The sequence below is a fragment of the Mastigoproctus giganteus genome, chromosome 13 (genome assembly GCF_048544385.1).
Source record: "Mastigoproctus giganteus isolate SK-2022 chromosome 13, ASM4854438v1, whole genome shotgun sequence".
NCBI classification, from domain to species: Eukaryota; Metazoa; Arthropoda; class Arachnida; order Uropygi; family Thelyphonidae; genus Mastigoproctus; species Mastigoproctus giganteus.
In genome coordinates this window covers 106610959-106637330 of record NC_143587.1, presented here as the reverse complement: position 1 = coordinate 106637330, position 26372 = coordinate 106610959, and the positions used below count along the sequence as shown (strand labels likewise).

The window sequence follows — 26372 nt, the reverse complement described above, 5'->3', positions numbered from 1 at the left end:
GTTATCCACTTTTCTCTCTGATCGCTCACTGAGGGTCATGGTAGATGGCTCTTTGTCTTCTAACTTCTCCACTAATGCTGGTGTCCCCCAAGGTTCAGTTCTTTCCCCCACTCTTTTCCTCTTTTATATCAATGACCTTCTTCCATTGACTGGAAATCCTATCCATAGTTTTGCCGATGATAGCACATTGCATTCAACTTCCCGTTTTGAGAAATCTTGTCCTGCTCAATCAGCTTCAACTTCTCGAAAATCTGCTACCAATTCCTTAAATGCCGATCTTCAGGTAATTCTCCAGTGGGGCAAAGACAACTTAGTTGATTTCAACCCTTCTAAAACTCAGTCTTGTCTTATATCTCGCAAAAAGGATTCTTCTGCTCCTATGCTTATCTTTAGCGACACTCCGATTTCTAGGCAAAAGGATATATCTCTTTTGGGGATTACCCTGACTTCTAATCTCTCTTGGCACAAGCACATTACAAATATTGCTTCCTCTGCATCTAAAAAACTTGGTTTTCTCTTTTGCTCTCGGCGTTACTTTTCTTCCAAACAGCTGCTCACTCTGTATAAATCGCAAATCCGCCCTGCCATGGAATATTGTTCCCACATTTGGGGTGGTGCCCCCAAAACCTCTCTCAGACTTCTTGATTCCATTCAGAAGATAGCAGTTAGGTTAATTAATGATTCATCTCTAACAGAGTCTCTCCATTCGCTTTCTCATAGACGTACTGTTTCTGCTGCATGCCTCTTCTACAGATACTTCCATGGGTATTGTTCTTCTGAATTGGCTTCTATAATTCCCGCTCTCTCTTTCAAAACAGTCTGAACACGTGCCGCCACCAGCCAACATCAATTTACTGTCCAACTTCAAACCCACAGAACCAACTTTTCATCTTCCTCATTTATTCATTCGACTGCCGTTTTCTGGAACAACCTTCCTTCATACGTATTTCCTGAAAATTACAATCTAAAGAAGTTCAAGTCTAATGTCAACAAATATCTTCTTTTGTCTTCTCAACCTCCAACCCAAGCACGGTATTAAGTACTATAGGTTCTAATACCTCACGTGTTTGGGGTTCATATATATATATATATATATATATAAAAAAGAAAAACATGAGTATATGTAGCATCAGCCCAAAAAAAAAAAAAAAAAATTTCACACATCTATTCCCTCTAAACATTTGTCTGGTTTCTCCTTGAATTTATTTATGTTATCAACTTTCACAATGACAGATGGAAGTTTGTTCCCGCAATCAACTACCAGCTGGCTAAAGGCAAATTTCCGCACATCTATTCTACAACTGTCTTTATACCCCTCAGGGTCGTAATCTGAGCAAGCAGAAGAATCCCATCAGGATTCAGCATGCTCAACCCATTGAAGGCCTTATACACCTCAATCAGATCACCTCGCAGGTGCCTAGTCTCCCACCTCTGCAATTTTCAGAATTTAAGCCTTTCTTGGTTCTTGGTAAGAGGACCCCTTCATTCTCCTCACCAATCTCATTGCCCTTCTCTGAACTCATTCGAGCAGCTCTACATCTTTTCTAAAACGAGGCCTCCAGACCTGTACACAGTACTCAAGGTGTGGCAAGATCACTGCCTGATACAAGGGGATAATCACCTCCTTATCTCTGCTAGAAAAATTCATGTATATCACTGACAAGACACCATGAGCTATTCTTGCAGACTGTCTGCACTGCTCAGAAATCTTTATATCTGAGTGCACAATTACTCCCAAGGCTTTTTCATTTTCTACCACCTAAAGTTTAGTACCACAGTTGGTACGTTTCTCTGGGGTTACTTCTACCCATATGCAGTACTTTGCATTTGTCAATGTTAAACTTCGTTTGCCACTTCTCAACCTATCTGCCCAACTTTTCTAGATCTGTTGCAGTACAATACTGTCATTAACAATCCTGCCAACCTTTGTATCATCTGCGTACTCAGACATTAAGCCTGATATACCGTCATCAATATCACTGATAAATATACAAAACAACAGTGGGCCCAGTACAGAACCCTGGGGGACTGTACTAATAACATTAGTCCACAAAGAGCAGCATCCATCGATTATCATTTTCTGTCATCTCCCACTCAGACACCCTTTAATCCATTGTAGCAACTTGCCCTTAATACCATACTGCTCCAATTTGTACAATAGTCTTCCATGAGCAACAGTGTCAAAAGCTTTCCTGAAATCCAAATATATAATATCAAAATTATTTTTTGCATCCAGTTCCTTTGTAACCACATCATAGTATCCAATCAAATTTGTCAGACAAGACAAACGCATGCTGTATTTGAATTATTACTGCAGTCTTGTCTAGATGATCCTGCAACGCATCTGTAACAATTGATTCCATTATTTTCCCTGGAACAGAACTTAAACTAACAGGTCTGTAATTACTCATGTCACCTTTAGATCTTCCTTTGTGAATTAGGGGTACATTTTCACATCTCCAGTCCATGGAGAACCTCCCCTGAGCCCTAGGATGCTCTCATAATTATGTTGAATGGTTTCCTTACTTCCTTTGCCGCATCCTTTAATATAACTGGATATCTCCCATCCACCCCCAGGTGCCTTTCTTATGTTTAACTTCAACAATTTCTCCCCTGCTTTGCTCTCAGATTTGACAAAAATCAATTAGCTCCCTGTTTGAGTTTAATAAGCTACTGTCCTTCACTTCCCTACAGAATTCCTCGTGTGTGAATCTAGATACAAAATACACATTCAGTTTGTGAGCAATCTGAGCAGGATCATCAACAGTTGAACCATCGATATGAAGTGAACATACTTGATTCATCTCCTTTCTTCTAGAGTTTATATAAATAAAGATGTCTTTGTTGCTTTTCTTTCCATCCTTTGCCAAAGATTTCTCATAATTTGCCTTCGCTTGCCTAATCTCCTTTCTGACTTGATTATAGACTAATTATATCTACCATATGCTATGTCGCCTGATAATTTAGATGCATCCCATGCATTTTTCTTCTTTGCCACAAGTCTCATTAGTTCATCTGATATCCATTTAGGCCTAAATCTTGAACAATATTTTTTAATCAGTACAAAAAGCCTAGTGGCTTTCAAGATTAATTCCTTGAAATTCCTATTTAGAATTTGGTGATGGCAAATCATCATCCGTTTGTTCCATTGTATAGAATTTAAAAACTGTCTGAGACCATTGTAGTCAACTTTACAAAAGCAAAAATTCTTCCCTTTACCCCAGACAGTAGTGACATCTTTGAAGTAAATCCAACATTAATACACTCTGATATCACTGCCACCTAGTGGTTCCTTTATCTGAAAATTCTTAATGCATGAATAATCACTGCTGATAATCAGATCAAGAGTATTATTCTCTCTGGTTGCCTCTCAAACAAGCTGCTATAGAAAACAATCATCCAACAAATCCACAAAAGGCTTGCTAGGGTGCGAGTGACCAACCCACAAGATCCAGTCAATATCTGGGAAGTTAAAATCCCCCATTATAAGATATTCTGATTTACTCACCACTATTTCTCTGGGCAACTGTTCATTGTACCTCATCAGAGCCATTAGGCCTACAATACACTCCAACCCTCAGTTTTGCTTTCCCAATGCTTATGTTGCTCCAAACTGACTCAAAATTGCACATATCCATCTATGTCAACTGGATGCACTTCCTTAGATTTTGTTTCTTAACTAACAGCATATCCCCTCCTCCCCTGTCTATCTTTTCTGTATATCTGTAATCTCCAAATTCCAATTCTGCAATGGTATACCTGTGTGACGCTCTCTCTGATATCCCAACAATATCTGCTTTGATGTACTGACCAGCACTTCAAATTCATCAAATTTATTTACTATACTCCTAGAATTGGTTTACATGCAAGTATACATGCACCTGTTCTTACTCTTAGTTACAATAACATAGCCCATGTATTTGCTTGTTCCACGATGACCCCCAGCAGTCCTTGAAATCACTAGCACCTTGCTTTCCAGGCTGCTGCTCTTTCTACTAGAACCAATGCAAGAATAACTTTTTAGCTCTGCCTGTTGCTACTGTTAATCTTTTAGTCTGTGAATCCCCCCCCCCTCGCAAACTAGCTGTTTTCCCAACCCACCTAATACTGCCTCGATAGCATCAGCAAATAATCTTGCACCCTTTCTATTTAAGTGTATCCCATCCCTGTAGAAGCAGTCTCTCCTGTTAACAAGCAGAGACAACACTGAAAAAAAAAAAAAATTCTACCCCATGAGCCTTGAACAATCTCTCCACGTCCAAACTGATTGACAAGGCACTCATCATATACTCACTCCTATTGTGTCTAGGCAGAACTGCAGACACTTTCAAAGTTAACCCTAACTTGCAACTTTTTTCAGCATTGACCTGTACTTGTTAAGTAAGTCTCAAGTTCTCCTACTCTTAATGTCATTAGTGCCAACATACACAACACAACAGTATCACCTTTTGTGCCCTTAAAAGATGATATCTGCTCTACGTCATCATCAATTTTTACCTGCAGCAAATATACATTGGTCCTATTCCTCCTACCCTTTTTGCACAATATATTACTCTTCTTCCTGACAATAGAGACACCAACAATAACTAGCTCCTGTGGGACCAGTGCATTTTGCCTTGAAGAGTGCCACGGTGTTCCCTGACGCACAAGAATGAGCTGAGTTGGGCAACCGAGAGCTTGATGGGGCTCTCATTTTAATTCCTTTCAGGGCATCTAAACTGACTATTCAAACTGTAATAAATTCCCATCAAAACACTGAGTTGGCACCTAATTTCTTGACACTTGACAATTTTTTTGCAGTATGTACTGGAACATAAGAACAAGTTTGAGCTTCTGCAGACTGCCCGGGACCAAGGTATCAACGAGGAATATTACAACATTCTGAAACTGATAAAGCCCAAGAAACCTATAGAGAAAAAGAAATCCAGAGAAGAAAAAATTAGTCAAGAAACACTTGTTATGATGAACCGACCGCGACAAATGAAGAGCAAGATAAACACTGACAAGGAGAAAATTGAGTATACTGAGTTATGCAAAGCCATTAGAAAGAGACTCAGAGAGGACATAAGGTGCCTCCGTAGCCAGGTGGGAAGGAGCAGCAGCGCGTAGCACATGCTTCTTGATTGACCGGGGTTTGAGCCTGTCACCACCAAATACGCAGGATGCAGAAAGGTCAGGGAATGACCACCGCATATCCCGGAGCAATATGGCCTTAGTTGCTAATGCTCCTAAAAAAAAAAAAAAAAACACCAGATAAAAAAACCAGAACCAGAGGACATAAGATAGAAAAGTAGAACAAGCATTAAGGGAAAACAAAGGACTTAAATCAGCAGCCATGAGCAGTAATACAGAAAGACAAATGATACTGAAACTGAAGAATAGCAATGGTGTACTTATAAATAGCAGAGAAGGCATAATTCAAATAGCAGAAGACTAATATAGAAAATTATACAAGGAACGAGGGAATGATGACAGCAGTGGGGAAGATGGATCACAAATTAGCAACACATACGACATACCCGATATTCTTCCTGAGGAGGTAGAACAGGCGTTGAAGAAAATGAAGAATCAGAAAGCCCCGGGGGAAGATAAAGTTACTGTAGAGTTGTTAAAATTGGGAGGAAGAGACATAACACAAAAACTGGCAAGGCTCTTCACAAAATGCATTAGAAAAGGTGTGACGCCTAAGCAGTGGAATAATGCAATCATAGTTTTGCTGCATAAGAAAGGAGATAAATCAGAAATTGGGAATTATAGACCAATTAGCTTGTTATCCCACATCTACAAGTTGTTCACAAGGGTCATTACTAAGAGATTAGAAAGAATACTTGATGAGAATCAACTGAAAGAGCAAGCTGGCTTTAGGACAGGATTCTCAACTATGGATCACCTTTACGTAATAACACAGCTAATGGAGAAAGCAAATGAATATAAATCACCATTATGCCTGGCATTTGTGGATTATGAAAAGGCATTTGACTCTATACAGCATAAGGCAATGTTTTGGGCACTGGAACGACAAGATATAGATACTCCACATATTATGATTTTGAAGAAAATATATGAGAATGCTAGCTTGGATGGATACAAGGACTAATAGTTTAACAGCAGCCACAGTCAGAGGTGAAGGTGACTCTTGCACAAATTCCATTAAAATAAGTAGCGACCTGGAGCGAGGGGTGTTGGGGGTTTCAGGGATGGATGACAGTCATCGTGAAATAGGTGGGTATATGGGATGTGTTACAGTAACTAGGAATAGGTTATATTTTTTGTTGTTATTTGGTTTTTAGGAGCATTAGCAACTAAGGGCATATTGTTCTGGGGATATGCAGTGGTCATTCCCTAACCTTTCCGCATCCTCCGTATTTGATGGCTCACGGGCTCGAACCCCGGTCTAATCAAGAAGCATGTGCTACACACTGCTGCTCCTGCCCACCTGGCTACAGAGGCGCCACTAGGAATAGGAGCATGTATACCAATGCTAGAAGTATAGTAAATAAATTTGATGAATTTGAAGTGTTGGTCAAGACATCAAAGGTGGATATTGTTGGGATAGCAGAGATGTGGGGTCACACAGATATAAGGAATGCAGAACTGGAATTTGGGGAGTACAATGTGTACAGAAAGGATAGACAGGACAGAAAGGGAGGAGGTGTTATGCTGTTAATTAAGAAAAACGTAAAATCAAAAGAAGTGCACCCAGTTGATATAGATGAACAGTGCGCTGTTGAGTCAGTTTGTTGTGACATAAGCACTGCGAAAGCAAAAATAAGAGTAGGAGTGTGTTATAGGCCTAATTACTCGAATGAGTACAATGAACAATTGTACAGAGAAATAGAGTAGGCTAGTAAATCGGAATGTCTTATAATGGGGGATTTTAACTTCCAAGATATTGACTGGAACTTGTGGTTGGTCACTCACACACTAGTCAGACTTTTGTGGATTTATTGGATGATTGTTTTCTGCAGCAGCATGTTCGAGAGGCAACCAGAGAATAATACTCTTGATCTGGTTATCAGCAGTGATGATTTGTGTATTAAGAATTTGCAGATAAAGGAACCACTAGGTGGCAGTGATCACAGTGTACTGATGTGGGATTTACTTAAATATTTAATTACCATCAGGGGTAAAGGAAAGGGATTTTGCTTCCGTAAAGGTGAGTACAGTGGTCTCAGAAAGTTTTTAAATTCTGTACAGTGGGATCAACTGACAATGTTACCAACAGTAAATTCTAAGTGGGTACCATTCAAGGAATTAATCGTGGATGCTACTAAAAGTTTCATACCTATTAAGAAATGTTCAATGTTTAGGCCTAAATGGTTATCAAATGAACTAATGAGACTCGTACAGAAAAGAAAAATGCATGGAATGCACATAAATAATCAAGCAACTCAGAAGCCTATAGCAGATATAAGCCAGTCTGTAATCAGGTCACAAAGAAGGTTAGGCAGGCAAAGGCAGATTACAAGAAATCCTTGGCAAAAAATGCTAAGAAAAACAGCAAGGATTTCTTTACTTATATAAATTCTAAAAGTAAGGGGATGAATCTGGTTGGTCCACATGGCATCGATGGTTCGACTGTTGATGATCCTGCTCAGATAGCAAACAAACTGAATGAGTATTTTGCATCTACATTCACACATGATGAATTATTAAGGTTTGAAAATGGCAGAAGGTTATCAAATTGTAGCAGGATACTTAATGATTTTGTAATAACTGAGAGCAAAGTGGAGGAGAAATTGTTGAAATTGTTGAATAAGAAAAGCACCCGGGGTGGATGGCATCTATCCAGTTATATTAAAGGAGGCGGCAAAGAAACTAAGCAAACCCTTAGCCATAATTATGAGAGCATCCTTGGACTCAGGGGAGGTTCCCACGGACTGGAGATGTGCAAATGTATCCCCAATTCATAAAGGAGGATCGAAGGGTGACATGAGTAATTACAGACCAGTTAGTTTAACTATTGTTCCAGGTAAAATAATGGAGAGTTGGTAACCTTAGATGTTCAGTGTACATCTAAGGTTAAAGATGCATTGCAGGATCACCTAGACAAGACTGCAGCAATAATTCAGACACAGCATGGGTTTGTTAAGGGAAAGTCTTGTCTGACAAATTTGATAGGATATTATGATGTGGTTACAAAGGAACTGGATGCAAAAAATAATTTTGATATCATATTTGGATTTCAGGAAAGCTTTTGACACTGTTGCGCATGGAAGACTATTGTACAAATTGGAGCAGAATGGTATTAAGGGTAAGTTGCTACAATGGATAAAAGGATGGTTAAGTGGGAGAAGACAGAGTTGGTAATCAATGGGTGCTGCTCTTCGTGGACTAATGTTATTGGTAGAGTCCCACAGGGTTCGGTGTTGGGTCCACTGTTTTGTATATTTATCAATGATATTGATGAAGGTATATCAGGCTTAATGTCAAAGTTTGCAGATGATACAGGTTGGCAGGGTTGTTAATGACAACAATGGCAGTGTGCTACTGCAACAGGATCTAGATAATTTGGGCAGATGGGCTAAGAAGTGGCATCTGAAGTTTAATCTTGATTGTTTGTTTGTTATTTGGTTTTTAGGAGCATTAGCAATTAAGGCCATATTGCTCCGTGGATATGTGGCGGTCATTCCCAGACTTTTCTGCATCCTCCGTATTTGGTGGCGACAATCTTGAACCCTGGTCTAATCAAGAAGTGTGTGCTATGCACTGCTGCTCCTTCCCACCTGGCTACAGAGACGCCTGACTTAACCTTGACAAATGCAAAGTACTGCATATGGGTAGAAGTAACCCCCAGAGAAACGTACCAACTGTGTGGTACTACACTTAAGGTGGTAGAAAATGAAAGACCTGGGAGTAATTGTGCAGTCAGATGTGAAGTTTTCTGAGAATGCAGACAGGCTGCCAGGGCAGGTCATGGGGTTTTTTGTCAATGATATATAGGAATTTTGCTAGCAGGGAAAAGGAGGTGATTGTCCCTCTGTATAAGGCAATGGTCAGGACACGCCTTGAGTACTGCGCACAGGTCTGGAGGCCTCATTTTAGGAATGATGTAGATTTGCTTTAACGTGTACAGAGAAGGGCAACAAGATTGGTGAGGGGAATGAAGGGATCCTCTTACCAAGAGAGGCTGAAGTTCTGCAAATTGCAGTGGCTGGAGACTAGGCACTTGTGCAGTGATCTGATTGAGGCGTATAAGGCCTTGAATGGGTTGAGGATGCTGAATTCTGATGGGATCCTTCCACTTGTTCAGATTACGAAAGGGGGCATAAATTCAAATTAAGAAAGGACAGATGTAGAATTGATGTGTGGAAATTTGCCTTTAGCCAGCGGGTGGTTAATTGCTGGAACAAACTTCCGTCTGTTGTTGTGGAAGTTGATAAGTTGAATAAATTTAAGGAGGAACTGGACAGGCATTTGGAGGGAATGGTTTGTTTGTTTTTTTTTTTTTTGGCTGATGCTGCATAAGCTAATACACTTGCTTTTTTGCATCGCATGCCACTACTACTACTTCTGCTTGCAGCTATTTTTTAATATTTTTTTTGAAGTGCAAATAAAGGAATTATGTGCTAATGGCATTTAATTATTACCTGTAGCAAATAACTTACTTGTAGGTATGGGCTGTACTCTCATTCCTCACAAGAACATGCTCTACCATCCACTTAGGAGATATACCAGAATTATCATGACCTATCCTCAGTGTTGATAAAAGGCCAAGATTTTTGTGCTAAAATGAGGGAACTTATATTATTGATTGTTATATATTTATCTAATTACAGACTACAGAATTTAAAAATTAACCATGTCTGAATAATAGTAAACTTAATAGTAAACAATAAAACAGGTTTTAATCTATTATTCATGAACAATTATTAATAAAGATGAACAGGAATAGCAGTTGATAGCAACGAAATAATTAAATTCTGTGTGAAAATAAAATAACTCATGCCAATTATCAAATATAATTTAAATTATATTAGATAATATAGTAGCTACCAACAAAGAATATAACTGTCACCTGTATTTCTACTGATGCACAGGAGATAATGCAGGTAAAGTATGTGATCTGACGTTCAGTGTACATCTAATGTACACTGAACATCAGATTGTATGGTCACCTCCATCTCAACAGAAGTCTACTGTCAACTCTTTTACACTTTATTATGTGCATTTGACTGGCTGGTAACTGCCTTACAATTGTTACGAGCTTTGGTGTAGGCAGAAAACGAAACTGAAGAATTAGAAACAAGCCAATTATGATATGCAACGTTCTTCTCTTGAACAGCCTTAGCTCATTTATTGGAAAACCAAGGTTTAGATAAAGGACGAGAATTTAAAGTGGAGTGTGGGATAAAGGTTTCCATTCGTGCAAGAATAATTTCACTGACACAATCTGAGCAAACATTTACATCAGAAGTTTTGAAACAGTAATCCGACCAAGGAGAAGAAAAGAAATCTTGCAGCCCATCCCATTTTGTATTCTTGTAATGCCAAACAATGAGGTTGGGAATAGCCATGAGATAAAGGCTCTATTGGAGAAGAGACAATCACCAAGTTGTGATCTGGGGGTGCCTAAAGGACCTGCCACTTTGACTGTGTACTCAGAAGGGTTGTTTGTGAGAAAAAGATCAAGCGTGTTGGCTGTATGGTTAGGATTGTCCGGTATTCTTGTAGGTAAATGAACAATCTGTGCAAGGTCATTAGTAATTGCAAAAGCCTCAGCATCCCGACCAGCTGGGTCGGTGTAACTAGAAAACGAAAGCCAGCTGGAGTTGTGAACATTAAAATCACCAAAGAAAATTACCTCACTATTAGGAAAGTTGGACTGGAGAAAGTCAAGTTGCAAAGAGAAGAAGTCAAAGAGCTCCAAGTGATTAATGGAGTTGGGAGAATGGTAGAGACAACAGATGAATTTGATACGAGGTAGTGAGATTTTAAGCCAGAGAAGATCGAATAGAGGAGATTCCAAATTACGAAGTCTCTGACAGGGAATGTCGGAATGGACATATGCACAAGTACCACTTTTGAGGCGAAAGGAATCACACAGCAAATAATTTGGGCAACTGAGCTGAGCAGTAGTTGAATCAACCGATAACTGAGATTCTGTCAGAAAAAGCACATAGGGTTTGGAGACTGTAAGTGGAAATGGACATCATTGAGATTAGAATTGAGGCCACGTATATTTGTGAAATGAATTAGGAAGTGTTTTTGGAGGTTTAGATCTTTTTGCAGATAAGCTTACTCTATTAGTTTGACAATTCATTGTGTATTCATCAATAGTAATAAAAAGTGGTGGGGGGGGGATGCTGTATGAAGTAATGAAATTTTTGGATATGGCGTACACACAGTAAGAACATACCCAGATCATTGACAAAACGCGGCCTCGACAATGTCCCCCGTATACACACTACTCGGACTCTCTCCAGTCACTATCTGGCAGAGTAGAGACAGCAAGATTATATACTAGCCAATCCAAAAGCCTCCTAGAGAGTTACCAATAGGTTTGATTCGGTGTGCTAACTAGCGGCCAGCCTGCGAACACCATTTTAGAGCTGTACCCTCGAAATGTAAGGAAGATTGGATCTCGCCACGATGTTCATCATAACCTCAAATTCATCAATCATACTGCATGATGGAAGAGATGGCGAAGGGTTGGCCAGAACTTAAGCTCTGGAGACTAAACGTGGGTTCCACCACTTCAAGCCCCCAATAAGCATAGTGGTGATATTGCACCATTTGATGAGAGTCATCTACCACCTAGTACTGCCTGGTAACACAGAGGGGCAGCATTCCTCCATGTGGTGTGCGTGCCACACCTCGACCCCTGCTTACATTGGTTCACACACCTGGGTGGTCACCCACTGTGTGCTTGTGCACTGCTAATTCAAGGTTATTATTATTTCTCTCATCCTTTCCAATACATTTTTTCCAGCAGTTTTCAAACTGCTGCTCAGCTTACTTTCTTCCATGCTAATCGAATATTGCATGCACATCTTTCAGTGTTAATGTTTTCAGAAATTCTACAACTTGGCTTTGAAGGCTCGAATAATGCCCTGATCCATGGGCAGAATTAGTGCAGCTGTGTTCCTTGGAAGAAATGCAACTCTGATCCTGCCAACTTTCAATTTCAAGACATCAGCTGAAGGATGAGCTGGGCAGTGATCTAATTCTAACAGAGTCTTTACTTCAAGTTTTAAGTGGCATCTCACAGATGGTACAAAGTCACTTTTAAACCATGAAGCAAAAATATCACTTATCATCCAAGCATTAGAGCTATTTTTATAAATCACGGCAGAGGTTTCATCTTGATATGCTTAAAACATCGGGGACTTCGACTTTTAATGTTGCACAATGGCTTTAGCTTTTGATTTCCAGTCTTGACACAGTAATTCTCTCTTTGTTAGTTTTCATGCCCACTGGGTACAATTTTAATATCCAATGATTTATCAGGGAGAAGTTTGTAGTATAGCAGTGTTTTGTCACAGCTGCACAACTGTTCATCTGGGAATTCACCATCTTGAATCACATTATGCAGAAATTCAGAAAACACTTCTGCTGCTGCAATGCCACCAAATGCAGATTTGCCTACAATACTAGTCTGGGATATCTCACAACAAGCCTTCCATATCCAAAGCCACTCTTCAGAAGCTTTAAAAGTGTCACCATCTCTACCAAGCAGCTTATAAAATTTAAATGTCTGTACTTTCAAAATTAACCCATGTATCAGTACTCCTTCACTACACTTCTGTAGAAACCACTTGTATAAGCACTGGTCCATGCCACTGTTTTCACAGTTTAGTTTTCTTTCTTTGGAGGCCTACTTCAGCTTCTATGGCAGCGTTTCCCAAACCATGTTCTCACGGAACACTAGTGTTCCGTGCAAAATCGTAATTAATAATTAAAAAAATAAAATAAAATAAATATATTTTGCATATTTGTAGCATGCACCACTTTTGTATGATTCTAATTTTTAACATTATTTTTTATTTATTTATTTTTTTTTTTTCAGTTATTAATATACTGGCATCAACTAATAATCAAATAGACCGAGGAACACTATTTTGCTGGGCTTTTGCATAGAAAAGTATGCGTAGAGGTAATGACATCTATGAAAAAGTAGCAAAGCAGTGATCTAATATGCCATTCGTATGCAATTTAGCCTGGAGTGCACGGGTTGAAAGAGCGAAGCGAACTGATATCACAACTAAAGTCACTTCATCGTAAAAATTTTTTTTTGATAATTATCAGTAGCTTGAAATATTATTATTAAAATAAATAACCATGGATTTGTGGTTGAAAAAAGGAACCTTAAAACGAGAAGCAAGTACTTTTAGCATTTCAACTGTGGTCAATGAAAATGAATGCAATATTAACACACTTCAAAGTGAACAATCACAGCCTTTTGTTCCCCAAAAATCCGAAGCGAAAAAACAGGGACCAACTAATAAAGATCAAAACGAAAGTATGATGACAGTTATTTGAATTTTGGTTTTACATGTCTTGGAAATAAAGATGCTCCTGATGCACAGTGCATCGTATATAATAAAATATTAATAAACAGTTCTTTGGCTCTCACTAAACTTGTGTTCCGTAAATATATTGTGAAATGAAGTGTTCCGTAATTGAAAAAGTTTGGGAAACACTGTTCTATGGCATCTATGAATGAACACAATTTTTCTTCCTCTTTCATCCAACCATAGATAATTCATTCTGGAATTCTATACTTGTGAAATGTACTGCATTTTGTTTCACCACTCTTAACACTTTCAATAATCTTTAAATTTTCTTAAACTATATAATTTTTTCTTTTCATGGCCTACTTCAGTCCTACTGAATTACTAATTTTGCCACATTTATTTCTGATGCCCTAGAATTTACTGTAAGAAAACTAAATCAAAACCAAACTGTTCAGCCTATCATAGTGCTAAAATGAAGTCAAGTGATTTCTTCGTAAATAACTTGACAGTTTTTGCTATCCTAGGTGTAACTTCTAGTCAAAGAAATTGTCACACGCTGTTTTCAAAATTTTCTTTGCAACTAATGTAACATACTTGATGAATGGTAGCTTTAGTCTCTGACAAGTGCTGCTGCTTACAAAAATTATTCTGCAATTGATTACTGAATATATCAAAGCAAATATACAGCCAATTTTTAATTAATTTTCCATCTTGAAAATATGGTAGTAGGATGTACAGTAAACCCTCGCTAATCTGGTTACAGTTAATCCGGATCAAAATATGAAAAATTCTGTTCAGATCTGAGTACTTTCAAAGACACATGAGAATTAAGGAAAGCAGATAAGTCACTCCGACTTATCTGCTTTCTTATCTTGACTTATCTGACTGTGCAGAAAGAGACAGAACATACAATACATTGTCTTGCGTGTTGTGTTCAGTATTATTGTTGACTCTGAGATGGAAGGATGTTATTGCTTATATAGCTTCATTTGCTTACTTCTTTATACATATATATGTACATAAGTTAACATATTTCATATAATTATTAGTCCTAAAGAATTGAAAAGTGGAATAAAAAGAAAACATGCTACTTTAACTATCATTAACAAGCTAAAAGTGATAGAACAACTTGAAAATTGTGTTCCTGGAAAAAAATTGCTGAAGAATTTGGTATTGGCCAACAGACTGCGTCAAATATTTGTTCAGTTGCCGAGAGGTGAAGTTTAACATTGAAAAATGTTAAACTTCACCTCTCGGCAACTGTTCAATTCAGTTCAATGTTAAACTGACGTTTAACATTGAAAAATGTTAAACTTCACCTCTCGGCAACTGTTCAATTCAGTTCAATGTTAAACTGAAGTTTAACATTGAAAAATGTCAAGTACTGCATATGGGAAGCAGTAACTCCAGAGTAACGTATCAACTGTGTGGCACAATTACCTGGGGGTAATTGTGCAGGCAGATATAAAGTTTTCTGCAAGAGTAGCTCATGGTGTCTTGTCAATGATATATAGGAATTTTTCTAGCATGGATAAGGAGGTGATTATCCCCTTATATAAAGCAATGGTCAGGCCACACCTTGAGTACTGTATACCGGTCTGGAAGACTCATTTTAAGAAGGATGTAGAGTTGTTGGAACAAGTACAGAGAAGGGCAACAAGATGAGTGAATGGAACAAAGGGCTGCTCTTACGAAGAAAGGCTTAAGTTTTGCAAATTACAGTGTCTGGAGACTAGGCACCTGCGAAGTGATCTGATTGAGGTGTATAAAGCCTTCAATGGTTTGAGCATGCTCAATGCTGATGGGATTCTTCCTCTTGCTCAGAATAATCGCCTGAGAGGGCATAAATTCAAATTCAGGAAAGACAGTTGTAGGATAGATGTGCAGAAGTTTGCCTTTAGCCAGCAGGTGGTTGATTACTGGAACAAACTTCCATCTGTCGTAGAAGTTGACAGCTTAAACAGATTCAGGCAGAACTAGACAAACATTTGGAGCAGGTGGACGAGTGAAATAAGAAGTGTGTGTGTGTGTGTACTAGGCTTTACATACCAACTAAGAAATATTGTTCAAGGTTTAGGCCTAAATGGTTGTCAGATGAACTAATGAGGCATATGGCAGAGAAGAAAAATGCATGGGATACATACAAATTAACACGTGACACGGACGCCTATGATAGATACAAGTTGATCTGTAACCAAGTTACAAAGGAGGTTAGGCAGGCGAAGGCAGATTACGAGAGATCCTTGGCAAGGGATGCGAAGAAAAACAGCAAAGAGTTCTTTACTTATGTAAACTCTAGAAGGAAGGGGATGAATCAGATTGGTCCACTTGAGATCGATGGGTCAACTGTTGATGACCCTGCTCGGGTAGCTAACAAACTAAATGAATATTTTGCATCGACATTCACACATGAGGAGTTATTCAGCGAGGGGAATGCCAGAGGTGTATTCAACTCTAGCAGTAAGCTAGAGAATCTTGTAATAACTGAGAGCAAAGTGGAGGAGAAATTGTTGAAGATAAACACAAGAAAGGCACCTGGGGTGGATGGGATCTATCCAGTTATATTAAAGGAGGCAGCAAAGGAGGTAAGCAAACCCTTAGCCATAATTATGAGAGCTTCCTTGGACTCAGGGGAGGTACCCATTGACTGGAGATGTGCAAATGTGACCCCAATTCACAAAGGGGGATCAAAGGCTGACACAAGTAATTATAGACCTGTGAGTTTAACTTCTGTTCCCGGAAAATTAATGGAGGCACTGGTGAAAGAAGCACTGCAGGATCATCTAGACAAGACTTCAGTTATAGCTAGGACACAGCATGGTTTTGTTAAGGGGAAGTCTTGCCTGACCAATTTGATTGGATACTATGATGCAGTCACAAAAGAACTGGATGCAGGGAATAACTTTGATATTATATACTTGGATCTTAGAAAGGCTTTTGATACTGTTGCACATGGAAGACTGCTGCACAAATTGGAGCAGTGTGGCATTGGAGGCAAGTTGCTGCTATGGATAAAGGGGTGGTTGAGGGGGAGAAGACAGAGAGTGGTAATCAATGGACACTGCTCATCGTGGACTAATGTTATTAGTGGAGTCCCTCAGGGTTCAGTATTGGGGCCTTTATTGTTTTCTGTATTTATAAATGATATTGATGATGGTATATCAGGCTTAATGTCCAAGTTTGCAGACGATACGAAGGTTGGCAGGGTTGTCAAGGACACTACTGACACTATGCTGCTGCAACAGGATTTGGAAAGGTTGAGCAGATGGGCTTCGAGGTGGCAAATGAAGTTTAACATTGACAAATGTAAAGTACTACATATGGGAAACAGCAACCCCAGAGCAACGTATCAACTCTGTGGTACTACACTGACAGTGGTAGAGAATGAAAGGGACCTGGGGGTGGTGGTGCAGGCAGATATGAAGTTCTCTGAGCAGTGCAGACGAGCTGCAAGAGTAGCTCATGGTGTATTGTCAATGATATATAGGAATTTTTCTAGCAGGGATAAGGAGGTGATTATTCCCTTGTATAAGGCAATGGTCAGGCCACACCTAGAGTACTGTATACAGGCCTGGAGGCCTCATTTCAGGAAGGATGTAGAGCTGCTGGAACGAGTACAGAGAAGGGCAACTAGATTGGTGAATGGGACAAAGGGGTTCTCTTACGAAGAAAGGCTTAAGTTTTGCAAATTACAGTGTCTGGAAACTAGGCACCAGCGGGGTGATCTGATAGAGGTGTACAAAGCCTTGAATGGTTTGAGCATGCTCAATGCTGATGGGATTCTTCCTCTAGCTCAGAAAAATCACCTGAGAGGGCATAAATTCAAATTGAGGAAAGACAGATGTAGGATAGATGTGCGGAAATTTGCCTTTAGCCAGCGGGTGGTTGGTGGGTGGAACAGACTTCCATCCCTTGTCGTGGAAGTTGATAGCCTAAATAAGTTTAAGGCTCAGCTGGACAGGTATTTCGAACGAACAGAGGGGTGAAGTGGAAGTGTGTGTGTGTTGGCTGATGCTATATAAGCTTGCTTTCTTGCATCATGTGCCCTTGCTAATGTTAACATTAGACTTGAATTTCTGTAGATTATATTAAAAAAAAAAAAAAGAAAAGAAACCACTGAACCAATTTAGCTAAATCCTCAAATTTCTTAAATTCAAACCTTGTCTTCATTACCATGAATGCATGAACAAGAAAGATGCAACAAATTCAAAATAACCTAATATTTCACAAACAAGTTTTCTTAAAAAAAAAAAAAAAAACTTTCGCATTTAAACCAACCTAATCTTTAAAAAAAAATTACTACTACAATAATACACAACATAGAAACTACATCTGAGTTGTTAATGCTATTTACAAAGAAATAAATACTGAAATTTAGATATTAAAAGTTAAATCTTCATTACAAAAATCAAATTAAACATATTATATATGAAGGATATAACATAATATATCAAATCAAAGCATATTATATATGAAGTACTGATAGATTTTTCATCTACTGTTGTAAACACACTAATACAGATCATCATACTTAGGATGAACATGAGCAGAGCTGCTAATGTTGGCTTTTAAGCACATATCATTAAACTGGGTAATCCATAACTGGATAACAAAGCACAAATAACAGAAACAAAAAACACTGAAAAATCAGAGAAGACTAATCAGAAAACTTCTGATTAAATCAGAAGAGTTGGCAGGCATGTACTATCCAAAGGAAAATTTTTGAAGTACAATTCCATATTGAAGCAGGGCATTCACTGTATCAATATATAAAATAAGAAATACAATTTAATGTAAAATTACAGAAGAATTTCAATCTTTAACATACAAGCTAAAATTTTTATTAGTATTTTAGAGAAGTGTCACAAATCATGCCAAATAGAATGCCAGAATAAAATATTTACTAAGGCAAGTCACAGGAACATAAGAACCTGTATCTAGGATTTCTATCTGGAAATCTGATCTTTTAAATTTTAGAAAAATAGGGTATCAAGGATAATCTTTTAAAGGAGTAACTTTTAAAAGTGTATATAAAAATGTAAAATCTGCAGTAAAGATTAAAGGAAGCATTGGAAAATGGTTTAGGGTTAAATGTGGAGTGAGCTGCACCATCATCATCAGCCATTTTCAATCCACTGCAGGATGAAGGCCTCTCCAGCAACTTTACAGTTCCTTCTGTTTTGAGCACTGGCCATCCATTTACTACCCACAAACTCATGAATTTCATCTATCCATCTCCGCCTTTGTCTTCCAGGTTTTTTTCTAGCTCCTCTTGGATACCATTCTGTTATTTTCTTAGTCCATCTGTCACATGTCTTCGGGCTATTTGTCCTGCCCAAGACCATTTTAGTTCTTTAGTTTTGATAAGAATGTCCTTTACTTGAGTTTGTTGCCTAATCCATGTGTTTCTCTTCTTATCTAACAGTCTGATTCCCAATATGATTCATTCTTCACTGCGTAGTTCTCAGCTTCTCTTCCATTCTTTTGGCGAGTGCCCAAGTTTCACTTCCATAAGTCATGGTGGGGAGTATACACTGGTTCATTATTTTACGTTTCAGACAAACTGGGATATTGCTCTTCAGTATGTGACTATATTTCCTGAATGCTATCCATCGAAAATTTATTCTTCTCTTGACTTCCAGCCATTTATCATCATTACAGCTAATAACTTGTCCCAGATAAGTATATGACTCCACCTTTTCAATTACTGCTCCTTCAATCATTATTTCCCTTTCTGTGGCATACTTGTTCATCATTACTTTTGTTTTAGCCATATTCATCTTTAGTCTAAAATCCTTACCAGCTGTGCATAACTGATTAAGATTTTCCTCTAATTCTTTGGGATCATGGCTTATGACCACAATGTCATCTGCAAATCGTAAATGGTTCAGGTACTCTGTTCACATTGACTCCTTTCTGCGACCAGTCTAATCTTCTGAAAGCTTCCTCAAGGGCAGCAGTGAACAGCTTCAGAGATATTGTGTCTCCTTGTCGAACTCCTTTCTCAATTTTAAATTTCCTACTGTCTTTGTCTAGCCTAATAAAGGCTAGACAAAGACAATAGGAAATTTAAATCCTTTGCTTTCCCTTAATGCTTGTTCTACTTTTCTTGTGTTAAATCTTCTTAGCACTCTCATATTTTCTTCAAAATCATAATATATGGGGTATCAATGCCTTGTCTTTCCAGTGCCCGAAACATTGCCTTATGTTGTATGGAGTCAAATGCCTTTTCATAATCCACAAATGCCAGGCATAATGGTGTTTTATATTCATTTGCTTTCTCCATTAGCTGTGATATTACGTGAAGGTGATCCATAGTTCAGAATCCTGTCCTAAAGCCAGCTTGCTCTTTCGGTTGATTCTCATCAAGTATTCTTTCTAATCTGTTAGTAATGACCCTTGTGAACAACTTGTAGATGTGGGATAACAAGCTAATTGGTCTGTAATTTCCAATTTCTCTCCTTTCTTATGCAGCAAAACTATGATTGCATTATTCCACTGCTTAGGCATCACACCTTTTCTAATGCACTTTGTGAAGAGCCTTGCCAGTTTTTGTGTTATGTCTCTTCCTCCCAATTTTAACAACTCTACAGTAACTTCATCTTCCCCTGGGGCTTTCTGATTCTTCATTTTCTTCAATGCATGTTCTACCTCATCAGGAAGAATATTGGGTATGTCGTACGTGTTGCTACTTTGCAATCCATCTTCCCCACTGCTGGCATCATTCCCCTGCTCCTTGTATAATTCTCTATAGTAGTCTTTCTGCTATTTGAATTATGCCTTCTCTGCTATTTATAAGTACACCATTTCTATTCTTCAGTTTCAGTATCATTTGTCTTTCTGTATTGCTGCTCTTGGCTGCTGATTTAAATCCTTTTCTTTCCCTTAATGCTTGTTCTACTTTTCTTGTGTTAAATCTTATGTCCTCTGAGTCTCTTTCTAATGGCTTTGCATAACTCAGTATACTCAATTTTCTCCCTGTCAGTGTTTTTCTTGCTTTTCATTTGTCGTCTTCAGTTCATCATGACAAGCGTTTCTTGACTAATTTTTTCTTCTTTGGATTTCTTTTTCCCTCTAGGTTTCTTGGGCTTTATCACTTTCAAAAAGTTGTAATATTCCTCGTCGATATCTTGGTCCTCAGCAGTCTGCAGAAGCTCATACTTGTTCTTAAGTTCCAGTACATACTGCTTTTTCTCCTCTCAAGTCAGTTTTTTCCTTTCCTTTCCTACATCAAGTGTACATCTTACCATTCTGTGATCACTTCCAACGTTTACCTTATTCAGGACGGTAACATCATTCACAATATATCTTCTGTTAGCGAGGATGAAGTCGATTACATTAGTAGTTAATCCATTTGGACTCTTCTATGTCCACTTTCTGTTCACCCTTTTCTTGAAAAAAGCGTTCATTACTGACAGTCCTTGAGATTCTGCAAATTCCACAAGTCTTTCACTTCTTTCACCAATTCCAAAATTTCCTATAGTTCCCCTTTCTGCGCTGTTTTGTCTTTTTCCAACCTTAGCACTGAAGTCTCCCATAATAATAGTGTAGTGGTTTTTCTGCTCATCTAGAAGACTCAACTTCGGCTTACATTTCTTCAACCTCTTCATACTCATGGCTCGATGTTGGTGCATAAATCATTATAATCTTTAGCTTGTACCTCTTAGAAATCTTGAGTATTAGTCTTGACACCCTTGGTGATGTACTTTTTGAATTCCAAAATGTTGTTTTTAAAATCTTTATGGACCAGAAACCCAACTCCACCTTCACTCCTTTCACTGTTTCCATTGGTGTACAGCAGATTTCCACTTGATAAACTTATAAGTGATTCATTTCTTCTTCTTGTTTCAGCCAAACCGATGATACTCCAATTCACATTTTCTAGCTGCACCATACTACCACTTATTTGTATAATTTTCATGGACCATTTAATAAAAGCATCTAAGTTACTGTTCCACAGAAAGTGTCCAACTGTTCACCATGACCCAGTATCTTTTTTTTTTTTTGTTAGTTGTTGGTGCATCGGCTTCTGTGGCCATAATGCACCTCCCAAAGTTTTGACATTTTTTTACTCTGATCCAAGCCCGAGGCGGGATTCGAACCCACAACCCAGGCAGGCACTTTACCCACCTGGCTGGTCCAGTCGGCAACCCAGTATCAATAGCTCTACCGAAACTTAAGTATAACAGATCCTGCTATGACATGCAACATACATTCTGGGGGAGAAGGGATATATTCCATAAAAGCTATAAATTGTCATTATTCATCCCACTTCCAAACTTATTTGTATCAGCATATATTACCACTATGATTGATAAATAACATATTAAAACTCAAAGGTTATTAACTAAAAATTTATTTAAAAATAAAATAAAATAAATAGTCGGGCAATACTCGTCAGCGACTCAAGTATCTCGTGACCTGTTAAGTGATGCACCCGCAATTCGGGTGCCAGATAAAAACAGTCAAGTGTATACCACTCTGGTTGAAGGTGATCTAGTTTTATTGTCAGGGAAACAGGTAATATTTTTTGTAATAAAGATAGATGGGCCAGGACCTGGGTATATTTGCCAGGAGCAACAATTGATGACGTTACCAACAGACTGTTAGATTTTATAAAGGGGGTTTAAAGAGAGCATTATTATTCATGTGAGAATTAACAATATTAAATGAACACGACTTGACCATTTGCTGGATAAATATTGGACCATGCTGAAAAAAAAATGCCACAATTCAAGTCTGAATGTGTATGTGTCTGCAATTCTGCCCTGACAAGATAGGAGAGATTATATGCTGAAAGCCTTGTGGATTAACTCAAGGTTTGACGGAATCTGAAAGACTCTGGGGGGGGGGGTTGCCAGTATCATCGAGGATACTGCAAGCTCAATGCTGATGGGATTCTTCCTCTTGCTCAGATTACACACTTGAGGAGGCATAAATTCAAACTGAGGTTGCAGAAATTTGCTTTTATCTAACGATTGGTTGATTGCTGGAACAAACTTCCGTCTGTCATTGTGGAAATTGATAGCTTAAATAAGAACTAGACAGATGTTTGGAGGGAATGGATAAGTTAAATGGGAAGTGTGTGAGTATCGATTCCAGATTTTTTCCCATGAATCAGATTTACTGTTAATAAATTACTCATTTCATTCTTTTAACCACCTTTATGAATAGCAGAGAGATTTTCACATCCCCAATGGGTTAAAGACTTTCCAAGAAGGCATTAATAAACTCATTATTATAACTAAATGTTTGATTACCTCTTTTGCTACTTCTTTCAATATAATCTGCGAAAGAGTTTACTAAACTTAGATGCTTGTGCCTTACTTCTAGATGGAACAATTTCTCTTCTGAATTCTTTTTGGTTATCATAAAATCATTTAAATCCCAATCATGTTAGATAGACTCCCAGTATCCCATCACAAAAAAACTTCACATGTGAATGTTTATAAAAATGGTAAAGTGGTTAAAAAATATTTTTATTTATAATGTCAGCAACCTAAACAAGATCATCAATAGCTATGCCATTTACATCAAGCGTATCAATGTGGTTCATTCTTTCCTTCTAGTGTTAAACACAAGCAAAGAATTCTCATAACCTGCCTCAGAATGCCTAACTTCCTGATTAATTTGTGTTCAATAATAAACAGGAGATTTATTATTGAAAACAATAATGATATTGATGAAGGCAAATAAAGTTTATTAATTAAGTTGTTTGCTGATGATAACAAAGGTAAGTAAAGTGGTTAATGACAAGAATCAAGGCATACTACTTCAACAAGACCTAAAGAAATTAGGCAGATGGGCTAAGAAGTGGCAACTAAAGTAAAATGTAACAATGATAAATATAAGATACTGCATACAGGTAGCAATAATCCCAGAATCATCCCAATAATCAACTGATTCATATAGAACTCAAGGTAGTGGAGATTGAAAAAGATTATGGGAAATTGTACAGTCCAATATGAAGTTCGCTAAGCAGTGCAGACAAGCTGCTAGGACAGCTCATGGGGTTCTGTTAATGAAAATCAGGAATTTTATCACAGGGACAAAGAAGTGATTACCTGTCATATAATGCAATGGTAAGTCTGCATACTGAGTACTGCAAATAGATCTGGAAGCTCCAGTTTAGGAAGATTTAGATCTGCTAAAATGGGTGCAGAGACAAGCAACAAAATTATTCAGGGGCACAAAAGGCTACCGTTACCAAGAATGACTTCAGTTCTGCAAGCTGTCATGCCTAGAAACTAGGATGAAACCTAATTGAAGTGTTTAATGCATTAAAGGGATTGAACAGAAAATGCTGACAGCATTCTAACTCTTTCTCAGATGACACACATAAGGGGACATAAATTTAAATTGAAAAAGAATGGGTGCAGGATAAATGTGCAAAAATTTTCTTTCATCATCCAGAGAGAGTAATTGATTGTTGGAACAAACTTTCATCTGATGCTGAGGACATGGAAGTATGAATAAATTTTACAGAAATACTAGAGAAATTATTAGAGGGGATGGACAGAGGACAAGTAGGGTTTTTTTTTTTTTTTTTTTTTGCTTGCTCCCTTGCATCATTTGTCTTTAAAGCCTTGATAAAACCACATCATCTCTGCAGACAATACACACAACTCAATAAATAGCTTCCCACTTGTTCATTTTTATTCTGATTTTATTCCACCATCATAATACTTCTCTATGTCTAAGCATGTAAAACCAACATAAAAGTAGATGAAATGTAATGTAAGTTTCTAATATTTTCCACACAAATTTATAAATTAAGATCAATGATGAAACATTAAGACAGTTTGTCAAATTTGCATCTGTACAAAATGTTATTCCGTTATTTAACATTCTTTTAGCACACTTACATGAAAGACTATTTCCAGAGCTTGTTTAGGTAACCTTATTATTCCAGTTTCTCCTAAGGTACCAGCAACGCTGATCCATGAATTTGCTGATGTCGTAGACGCACTCATCTTTCGGCTAGGAAAAATTACTACGTGATATGGCATTACTAAGAGGGAAGAAAATTTTATATATATTAGCAACAGAATTTATACATGATTAACAGAAAATAAGTATACAGCTAAATTCAATTATATGGAGATACTGATGAAAAAAATTTATTAAATCAGTTGTGCATCACAGCCAGCACAGTACTTTTCTCAAGTTTCATAAGTAAGAATGGTCCAAAATCAATGGCAACTATTAGTTACAGGTACCAACTAGAAACTTTGCTGTAACTTAAAATGGTTCATTTTTTAATATAAATCACTTTAGTGTTACATGATTGGAAGGTTCACTGATAGGCAAATACCATTACATTTTTTATATGTTGCTTCGGCAAAGGTAAAGAAAGCCTGCACGAGAAGCACACAAAAGTTTGATGAAATTGACTGGTAAAAGTACTTTGCCATAACGGCATTTGTATTGTTGCTCGCTTAGTAAACAGATGGTGGGTGTTATCGGGCAGGAGTAGAAATTGAATCCCATGGGAGATTGAAACCCTCCCGAAGTGGAGGGGGTAACCTGACCTTTTTTCTTTAGAATCACTGGTGGACTAGTGGATAAATTGTTTATTAAGAAAAAAAAAAAAAAGGCAAAGGAAACCCACACGAGAAGCATGGCAATTTTCGAAAAAGTTTACCGGTGAAACTACATTACGAACATTTTCTATGATGCCAGAACTTCCAATATGACTGTTCGTGATTTAATTAGTTAATCCAATTAGTGATTATAAAGAAAAAAGGTCAGGTTACCCCCTGCACCCCATACACACTTTGGGAGGATTTCAAGCTCCTGTGGGATTCAACTTCTACTACAGACCGATAACACCCACCGTCTGTTTACCGAGCAAGCAACAATACAAATGCCGTTATGACAAAGTACTTTACCAGTAAATTTCATCGAACTTTTGCGTGCTTCTCATGTAGGCTTTCTTTACCTTAGCTGTTGCTTCTAATCAAAACAGAGAGCTACTGTTATTCAAACTGCACATGATAAGAAAATTTAAACACGAGAATTATTTTTTTAAAAAATTTAAATGCAATGCTAATAACTGCTCTGACATCTCTGTCATATGTGCATTCCTCAACTGTGGGCACATTTTTGCCTCAATGTAAGCTGAATTTTTACCCAAGGAAGATACCTTGAATATAGGAATAAAAGTTATTAATATAGAATTAACAAACAGATGCATATTAATTATGCTTAACTAACGAGTTTTATGAAATTTAAAACTAAAGCAAATTCCTCTAACTCAAGTACAACAAACAATCAATGTTTCAGTTTGCATTTCTTTCAAGATATAATTAAAAAAAGAAGTGGCTAAAAACTGGATTTTTGCCAGTATCATTAAGGATACCTTAAGAGTTCAGATAGAACTGTTAGTTTGGGAAGAAGGGCAATAAAGGTCTGCACTTATCTGATGATCCAGGTCAAAGTAATGCTTGCACTCAATTCAAGGATTCTTGTTTGTTGCCACAACAGCCGATGTTGGAAAGATGATCTGAGGGTAGTAATGTTTCAAATGAGCAGGATGAGAAAGATAGGAAATCAAGCCTAAATAACTTCAAGTGGTGTGTTAGAGTAGTAAACTACAGAAGAATACTTAGTCTACAGTAATGTCAGGATTCTCAATAAAATGGCTGAATTTGAATTCCTGGTTAGGACAACTAATCCTGATAAGAACCAATAGCAATAAAAAAAAGTGCATGTGTTCCCTTGTATGCCCGACAGATGTTGTATGTGAACACATCTTTGACAAAAATCTGATCCATTTTAAAATCAGACAAGTTATGAACGATGTAATGTTTTCTGCTCACACCTGCTACTTTACCGAATCAACATTAGTGACTGCATTAGCATCATTTAGTAAGTGGAACAATTTGCGTTATTTCCATTTCACAATCTTGTCAA

General features: G+C 37.8%; 1 protein-coding gene across 4 annotated transcripts in view; it reads right to left on the bottom strand.

The window, feature by feature from the left end:
- Positions 1-26372, bottom strand: part of pns (DENN domain containing pinstripe) — a 371641-nt gene that overhangs the window by 83300 nt on the left and 261969 nt on the right. For all 4 annotated transcript variants that reach the window (XM_090388148.1, XM_090388147.1, XM_090388145.1 and 1 more), the window contains exons 20-21: positions 24323-24468; positions 9609-9727 (exon numbers count right to left, since the gene is read on the bottom strand). In XM_090388148.1, the coding sequence (XP_090244274.1) occupies positions 9609-9727; positions 24323-24468 (265 nt within the window). The remainder of the gene's footprint in view (positions 1-9608; positions 9728-24322; positions 24469-26372) is intronic.